General features: G+C 48.8%; 1 protein-coding gene across 4 annotated transcripts in view; it reads right to left on the bottom strand.

Annotated features, from left to right (window-relative positions):
• Positions 1-3,324: 3,324 nt before the first annotated feature.
• The window catches only part of Tiam1 (TIAM Rac1 associated GEF 1), a 264,074-nt gene continuing 258,207 nt past the window's right edge, over positions 3,325-9,191 (bottom strand). For 3 of the 4 annotated variants that reach the window (XM_048346332.1, XM_048346331.1, XM_048346334.1), the window contains 2 exons: positions 8,528-8,700; positions 3,325-4,810 (listed from right to left, as the gene is read on the bottom strand). In XM_048346332.1, the coding sequence (XP_048202289.1) occupies positions 4,317-4,810; positions 8,528-8,700 (667 nt within the window). In that variant the 3' untranslated portion in view covers positions 3,325-4,316. Of the gene's footprint in view, positions 4,811-7,265; positions 8,701-9,191 lie in introns of those variants that run through there. The other variant, XM_048346333.1, reaches the window with a different exon arrangement.

Genomic DNA, 9,191 nt, shown 5'->3' with positions numbered 1-9,191 from the left:
GTGGGTGGGGAAAAAAAAAATAAAGTCCTACCCATTTCATGGGGAGATTATTTCAGTGACCACAAAGCCACAAGTGTTGGAAAATCCCAAGTGCTGTATACAGAGCTTAGAGGCAGAGCACCTGCCTAGCATGCACAAGGCCCAGGTTTGATTCTCAGCACCACCACCAAAAAAATCAATAATTCTGGATTGAGTGACTACTGTAATTCATATATAACTGATTGGCACAGAAACCTAAAAGCTAAGCTATAAAATATAAAAGTCAAATTTCACTGAAATAATCTCCCCATGAAATGGGTAGGACTTTATTTTTTTTTTCCCCAACCGCAGCACACTGCTCTTCTTTTAAGCTATGGTTCATTTTTTCATTTTCAAGTCTGAAATCACAGAGAAAGCTTGCCTGGAGACAATGAGTAAGGAATGGCATTTCACTATGGAAGTTTCGGTATCTGCCTCTCTATTATAGGAGGTCAAAAATCAGACCTGTCTGCTACGGTTTCAATGTATTCCCCCCAAGAGACCATGTGTTGGCAACTTGACCCCCAAGTTCCCACAGGAATAGTACGTGGAAGCGAGGCCTTTGCGAGGGAATGGCCCGGTGTGGACGGGCCCCTGAGGGCTCTGGGGATGCCCTCTACCCTGTAATGACCCAGCAAAATGCCCGCCAGATATCAAGCAGATGCTGCCACTGTGCTCCAGGGCTTCCTCATCTCCAAAGCCAGGAGCTCAGGAAACTTCCACTTTGTATGAATTACAGTAAACAGACTAAAACATCACCTGTATTGCTGTATCACATGACAACGTAATTAAGTCTGTCTTTTCCAATGGATTCAGATTAAGGAATTAGCAATCACCCACCTTAGCAGTGGATTCGCCCCTGGGCCAGTGTCACCATTGATTTCCTCAGTCCACCATGTCTGTGTCTACTTGCTGGGCCGGAGGTTCTTTCCAAGTCCAAGGCAGGGTGTGTGGGAAGAGCCCCTTTTGCTTCTCCAGGGGAGACCATGGTGAGAGGGGAGGAAAGCGAGAGCGCCCCTCAGGGCACATTCCCAGGCTGATGAAGTCTTAGGGAAGAGCAATGTTATTCGGCATCTGAAACCCTGGTGACCTGGCCGGCTGAGGAATCGGAGGCTTGCAATTCGTGACCAGCCTGGCTTAGGAGAAGTTCACGAGACCCCTTGCTAACCCATGGAGGGGGACAGGCACAAGCTTGTCATGCTAAGCTATGCGGGAGGCTGAGATAGAGGAGACCCAGGCTCCTTCCAGACCAGCCTGAGCAGAAAAACCCGCCAGGCTCCATCCCAACACAAGGAAGGAAGTCGGGTGTGCTGCTTGTCCACGCCTGCCACTCAGTAACAGGAAACACTAGCACCGTCTCCACAGTGGACTGTCATGTTGCTTGTCGCTAGAATGACCGCTACAGACAAAGGGGCTCCAAGGCTGCCCCCCCCCCATAATTGCCCCAAACCCTGACAACCAGGAGGGAGAATTGTGACGTGGATACCCTTTGTCAAGTCATTTGGGGGGGGGGGGACAGGCAGGACTCCAAAAACATTTAGTTGAGGGGGGCAAACGTATCATGTATCCTCTACACTTGACCTTGAGCACTCTCTGTACAAACAGACACAGTGACTGAGTTGCAGTCCACGATGCTAATCTCACACTGGGAGCACACTGTTAGAATGACTTCACTGGGTACATGTTAAGATGGCTCCTGGCATCTCCCAAAGGATGTGATGCACCAGAATGCTTCACTATACTCAAAAACAAGTCAGGGAGCACCTGTAACCCCAGCTACTGGGGGGGGGGGGGGGGCTGAGATCTGAGGACTGGGCTTCGAAGCAGCCCAGGCAGAAAAATCCCTGAAACTCTTATCTCTAATTACTCTAACCTAGCCACTCAAAAACTGGAAATGGAGCTGTGACTCAATGTGGTTGAATGCTAGCTTTGAGCAAAAAGGTTTATGACTGTTATCTGCAATTAACAACAACAACAACAAAAAATGGACAAAAAGCTGAAGCTGTGGCTAAAACTGAAGATCGCCCATCTTGGGCAGAAAAATCCAAGCAGGAGATGAAGGCTTTAAGTTCAAATCCCAATAGCAAGCAAATAAAATTCAGTGGAATATGTGTTCCAACTTATTGTTTAGCATCAAATGAAATAGTCATGGGGGCTAGAGATCATAGTTTCTCCACCATGGACATATCTGAAGTATGTCTGGGCTCAGGGTCATTTCTGCATTTCTTACCGACAAAAACAGCACACTCCCGGTTATTTCCTCCCCTCCCCCCACTCAAACTCCAGGCAGGCGCGAGACCATCCAGGTATTTTTTTTTCTCAATGTTTTTATTGTTTGACGGGCATTTACAACGTTCCATTCATAGACCTAAAAACATAAAAATAGACCTTCTTTCAGCTTATAAAAGAAATATATAAGAACTTTTGACATAGACACGTCATGACCTTATGTACAAGAGACGATGGCACCCTCTAAGCACCAGACTCCGCAGTGTCTCCCAGGGGGCGCTGCGGGGCGGGGGGGGCGCCCACCGCGCCTGCGCGTTCCATCCAGACACAGCCCAACTCAGAGGACGGACGGGGACAAGGCGGTGATACAAAGGGTATAGAAATCATCCTAAAGCTTTTTGTTTGTTCTTTTTTTTTGTAAGAAAACCAGAAGATATAGCAAAAAATGTAATAGAATAAAACTTTCAAAAGATCAAGCTCAAAGCCCTGGAAACCCGAAAGGGGAAGGGACGGAAGGACAGAGAGAGCAGGGGAAAAGCAAGCCGAGGCCCAAGAGCGAGATGTTCTGAACTCTTCTCTATTGTCTGGAAATATAAAGTCATAACTGATTCTTATAAAATATAATTCCTAAGCTACTATAAAATTCAGGTCTTTAAAGTACCTACTGATGTGTCAAACACCAAATAGATATCCCCCCCCCCCCCAAAAAAAAGGAAAGCCTTCTTCTGTCTGTTAAGAAGCGTTTACACTCAATTTAAACTCAACCTTTTTGTTGAAAGGAAAAAAAAAAGTGCTATAATTTGTTTTTTGTTGTTCTTCCATTTTGGATATCTATTTCAAACAGTAGGAATTCACATGTGTTATTACCCTGTTTCATTGGCATGAAGAAAGTATTCAACACAAGAGATGTTCTGGAAGAGGTTGTTTGGGTCAGAGGTTTGGTTATGGATGGCAGGGGGAGGGGGAGGGGAATCTATGGAGGATGATGTAATACTGGTGGGAAAACCAATGGTCGCCATGGCAACCCCATAAGGAGGAGGCTCCTGTCTTCTGCCCTGTGGGACAGACGCACACACTCCGCCCATTCCCTGTCACGTGTTCTCCAACCAAACTCCCATCTCAAATATAGATTCAAGCATTTACCCCCCCCCCCAAAAAAAATCTACTTCCTGGGGGAAAAAAAACAAACAAGCTTATTCTTAACATGAGTTTCTTGTTGGCTTTTCATATATAAATATAAAGTCACAATGTCTCACTCTCTGTAAAAGGTTATATCCTCATCACACCTAACACTGTAAAATTCTCACCTATCTGGGTCCCTGCATCTCAGGTAAAATACAAAAAATAGTGTTTGTGTTTCTCTCTCTCTCTCTCTCTCTCTCTCTCTCAAAAATGATAAATCTGGACCTCTTCTCCAAGAGTTTGGCATCTTTATAATTCTATGCAAAACTAGAACTTCCAAACACTGACACATAAGCATTAAGACCAGCCATGGACCAAAACAGAAGAAAGATATTAACAAAGACAACAAAAATGGGAAACAAAGAAAGGCTCATCAACACGTAAACGACCACCCTTCCCCTCGCACATTCTTGAAAATGACAGATATTCTCAACACTGAAGAAGAAACACAGCCTGGGCACGGAAAGCTGTACAGATGTTTCAAAGTGGCGGGGAGACAGGAGAGTGTGTGTGTGTGTGTGTGCGTGTGTGTGTGTGTGTGCACTCTAACCTTTAAATCACTTCCTCCGCTGCTCTCCAGTGTGGTAGGTTGGTTCTGTCTTGCTTTCCCCGGTTCCTCAGGCCCTGGCTGAGGATGAACAGAAGAAGCCCTTGGTGCTGTGTGGTCGTCGGAAGGACTCGAGCCGTCGGGGGGGGATGCGTGCGATCCTCGCTCCTGGCGTGGTTGAGAATGTGGAGGGGTGGGTGGCTACATGGCTTCAGACCCGAGTCGGCTGCCACGTGGGTGTGTGCACAGTGCCCTGGGGGACATTCCGGGTGGCTGGCACGTGGGGGGTGGAGGGGGGGCTGTATCTACACACGCGTTCTCTACAGAAGGGGGGCGGAAGTCAGATCTCGGTGTTGAGTTTCCTGGAAGGGGCGAAGTCTTCCCTCCGCACCCAGATGACTTCGTCGCTGGCACTGTCCCCGCCGCCGCCGCCGCCCCCCCCGCCGCCGCCCCCCAGGGCCGCCTGCTTCTTGAGCTGCGCCATGCGGGCCGCGTGGCTGCCCAGGCCCCGCCGCGGGCTCAGCGAGGCGGCCTGCAGCCGCTCCTGCAGGTCCGTGGGCCCCGACGGCGCGTCCCGGGCCGCCTCACAGAACTCGTCGTCGTCGCTGAGGATGTCGGTCTCCTTGATGCCGTCCTGCTCCTCGTACTGAGCAAGATCGAACTGCTCCTCCACCCAGCGGTCCGTGTCCCCGGCCCCGGCCCCGGCCCCGGGCCCCGGCGGCGGCGGCGGCTCTTTCTCCGGGCTGCTGGCCGACAGGGCGTCCGAGTCGATGGTAAACCTGTTGCGAGCCAGTCGCCGCCTCCTCCTCCCAAGAGACTTGCTGGGGGCGGACACTGCACACACACACACACACGCACAAAAATAGAAAAACAAAACCCCGCGTGCTTTAGCAGGAGAGGCCAATCCAGCGGGCAAAGCAAAGGCACATCGAGGCTACACGGGGGGCGCACGGCCTAGGGGTGCCCCGGTGTGGGGAGGGGGCTGGGAGGGGAGGGCACCGTCCACGCTGGACCCACGCGTGTGCACGGAGGGGAGGGGGTGGCCGGAAATGCGAGGGTGATGGTGATGGTGATGGTGAGGTCGTGGGAGGCTGACAGATGGGGAAGGCCCTCTGAAGGAGTTCCCTGTTCCACCGGGCACCACACCAGGCTGATGGGGGGGGGGGGGGGGTCTTCAGCCTGCACCCCCAGCACCGAGCTAGGACCCAGCCGCTGGCTGCCCCCGGCCATTAGCTAGAAGGTTAGTCAGGGTGGAAGGTGGGATCCGGCCTTGTTCTGGTTGTGGTGCTGGATTTTCATTGTGGGGGGGGGGGGGTGGGGGTTGCTTGAGTTCAAGCCCAGCAGGACTTAGGTTCAAGGCTAATGCTCTACCCCTTGAGCCACAGTTCCACTTCCCACGGACTTCCCTGCCCCGGCTGGCTCTGAACTGTGCTCCTCGGACCAGGATGAGGTTTCCCATCTTCACACACATGGCTGTGGTCTAGAGCAACGGGTCAGAGAGCACTGCTCAGAATGACAGCGCTGCCTCACAACTTGATTCTCAGACTTTCTCTCAGGAGCACAGGGACAGGAGCAGCTTTCAGAAATGGGGAGCTGCCAACGGGTTCCCCATCCCCTTTCTGACAAAGGAACATCGGAGCGGCAGGGCTCAGGAAACATGAGCCTTGCGAGTCATCTCTCTTCCCATAAACCAGGCACAAATCCCAGTGCCCAAGTGAAATGAGAACTAAGCCACAGGTGCCACTCACGGGGCTGATCAACCAGCGGGTCTACAAAGTGACCACAAGACGAAAATACCAACTCTGTCAAGTTCTTCCTTCACCTCTACTGCCCCCTACAGGAAGCTACAACTACTACACACAAACAACAGATGCCACCCAATCAAATACACACACACACACACACACACACACACACACACACGATGGTTCTCTCCCTCAAGAGTGAAGTGGTTGTTGCCTCAGACATGGAATGCAACACAGGGTTTTCAGTGGGGGAGAAGCATCTACACTGCAATAAGGAGCTGTTTTTCTGAATGCCACATCCTGAAAGCTGTCCAACAGTGCTCAGGCCCCGAGTTCAACACCCAGGACTGGCAAAAAATAAAAAATAAAAAATCGGGGAATGAGTAGACACTGCTCTGGGCCATGGGAGGGTGAGGGAATAAAGGAAGAGAAATAAAAACAAAACAGTGCTTCACTGGGAAGAAGCAAAATTTCCCACTCAATGCCACCTTGACTCCACCAGAATAAAGCTTAGCCATCTCTGTTCGCTACATTTGGGTCACCTCATTTCCCCATGGAGTTACGAGAAGACTCGTGAAAGTCCACAAGGGAAAACGTGATGACTGACACCATCTTTGAAAGGAGCCAAAACTGGGGAGTTGATGGATGACAGGAAGGTGATAATGAAACTACAGTAATATGTTAATTAGCAAATATAGGTGGTAGGTAATAATACTTTTACTTGCTTTGCTCTGAGCTTTTTATGTTAAATTTAATTAGCAAACATAGATGGTAGGTAATAATACTTTCTTTGCAATATTTGCTTTGACACTGAGCTTTTTATTTTAAGAAAATAGGAAAAAGATCTTTTTACCTGGGTCACTGGCAGAAGTACAGTACTCTTATACTAAGTAGGGAAGTGGGGTATTTCTCTTAATTATTATATCCTAATAGAATAGAAGGAGAAATAAGCTACCTAAATAGTCACAGAACTACAGAAGGAAACAAGATCCTTTATCCTTAGTGTAAGAACAGTTAACAGCCCAATTCAAATGAGACTGTTTTTGAGTCTTTCCTGGGTTTGTTAGTCAGGTCCTGACCTGACCCACTCAACTATCACATTTTAAATCATCAAACATGAAAATTCTGATGGTACTAATATTCTGATGATACTAATTTGCCTCCAAAGCCGAGTGATAAAGACTTGCTTCAACCAAAAAATGAGCCATCAGGCAAAAAAAAAGAATTACTCAGCTCTGACATCAAGGCTTTCTCTTGGTGTTTATACAGGTTGTCTCGGTTGTGGCTTGGTTTGATTTTCTTTGCAACAAGAGATCAGTGACGCCAGGCACTCATGCTTGAAATCCTAGCTACTCAGGAGGCTGAGATCTGAGGATCGCAGCCCAAAGCCAGCCTGGGCAGCGAAGTCCATGAGACTCTGACTTCCAATGAACCACCAGAAAAGTGGAAGTGGCACTGTGGCTCAAAGTGGTAGAGCTAGCCTTGAGCAAAAAGAGCTCAGGGACAGAGCCCAGGCCCAAAGTTCAAGCTCCATGACCACCACCACCAACAACAACAACAAAAAAGAGATCAGTGGGAAAAGCACTGCATCTCTGTAGACTACATGGGATTGCTTTCACAGCAAATGCAGCTCTAAATTTAGGGTCACTAATTAGCAACACAATCAGACCACAGGCAGGTAGCTTCTTAAGGATGGGACACACATTCCCTTGGGCAAGGAGCAGGTAAAACAGTTCTGAAATAAAAACTCTCCAGTGAACTCTAAGAGGTTCTTGAACTATCTTTACATGGGGACTCCATGAGACCATGGTCACGTGAATGACTCTTGGAGAACCCCATTGGGGGGGGGGGGGTCATGACACACACATAGCAGGTGACGAGAGAGCAGATTTATGATACCCTTCCCCCTGGCATAAAACTTAGGGCTAGATAGGTTAGATCTACTTTTAAAAGACAAACCCTTCAGCCATTCACAGTTCTCTCTGTGCCTCTTCAACAAACACCGGGCCAATGGCATGTAAACCTCTTTTGTTGGACTCTTCCGTGTAAAATTCTAAGTTGCCGGATAGGGAAGGGAGGATCACTTTAATATGTTCATGTCATTCAGTACCTCTGTGTATTAGGAAAATCACTTTCTTCCTAGAAATGTTTTGCCATTTACAGTTTTTGTAGTATCGCTCTTCCTTCCACATTACTCTAGAGTAATGGGGGACTTGTGAGTCCTACAATTTTATTTACTTGGGGCCATTTAAGTTCTAGGTCCTGTTTTGCAGCAGCAGCTCAAGGCTTCCTCAAGTTAACACCGAGGTCAAAAATGAAGTTGCAGGCACAAAGCAAGGGTCAAAATTCAAATTGTAGTGTCACCTAGCCTCCTACACTAGTACCTTACCAAGAAAAGGTGTCTCCCCTGCTGCCTATTTCTCAGAAAGGTGCTGAAGGGGGGAATCACTGAGACATGACTCACTGATACTTTTTGCTACACAAAGCTGGCAGTCATGCAAAACAGAGACTCAAACTGCACACAAGCTAAGCAGGCCCCTCCAGAGAAAAAGATGCATTTGCTTGCTGGCTTGGCGAATGCGAGAGGCGCTCAGCAGCAGCAAGTGGAGGCTGCAGGGAAAGCAAGAGGAACAAAGGGCGGACCGCAGAAGCCACCACAAGGAAACAAGGACCAAGACCTTCACACCCTCCATTAGCCCTCACAAGGCCACACTGAACTCTCGCTGGACAAGGAGGTCAAGTTCCCTGGAGTTCTAGAGCAGAGTGGGGGTGACCGGGATCTTGAAAGTCTGAATCCCCACAGTACCTGCCCTGCTCATGGCTGGCCTGGCCCCTTTCAGAGCACATAACCGCTTTCCTCCAAACGGAACGTACTGCTGGGACGAAGGGAGGCTTTCGGTCTTGAGGAGCTGTCTTCGGTGCTTATCCCGCAGGATGGAATGCACAGCCTTCAGGAAATCCTTCCGGCTCTCTGGGGAACTGGGAAAAGAAGAGTTCGTTGTTAAAATATATATATACAGTATAAAGCTTAAGGATGTCTCCTGATGTCACAGGTACAGCCAAAGCAACCCCTCCACCCCACCCCAACCAGGGCCAAAGGTTAAACACTAAAGCTGGGACTCAGGTTAAGCTCCTTGTCCTTTGTATTCGTCTTCTGAGCCAGTTTGGGGGCACAGAACCCGACTGAGGAATGAGAACCGACCAGGGAGTTTGCCAAATTCTGCTTTTGATGCATCAGGCACAGTCTTACGCTTTATAAACCGCTTTTGAGGGAAGATGAGCCAGAGGTGTCTTGCACCTGTGCAGAGCATTTACAGACTGAAGCCTCAATGTACTCCTTAATTTCCTCCAGTGTCATTTTTCTCTGCTCCTCATGTGGTATATGTGATATTAAATATTAAGACTATACTGTCAACAAGGTCAAAATTCCTCATCACTCCCTAATTCTGACAATGGAGAAAGTACCTCCT

The sequence above is a fragment of the Perognathus longimembris genome, chromosome 5 (genome assembly GCF_023159225.1).
Source record: "Perognathus longimembris pacificus isolate PPM17 chromosome 5, ASM2315922v1, whole genome shotgun sequence".
Taxonomy (NCBI): Eukaryota; Metazoa; Chordata; class Mammalia; order Rodentia; family Heteromyidae; genus Perognathus; species Perognathus longimembris.
Note: the sequence above shows the minus strand (reverse complement) of the source record. Positions and strands in the feature narration are given on the sequence as shown.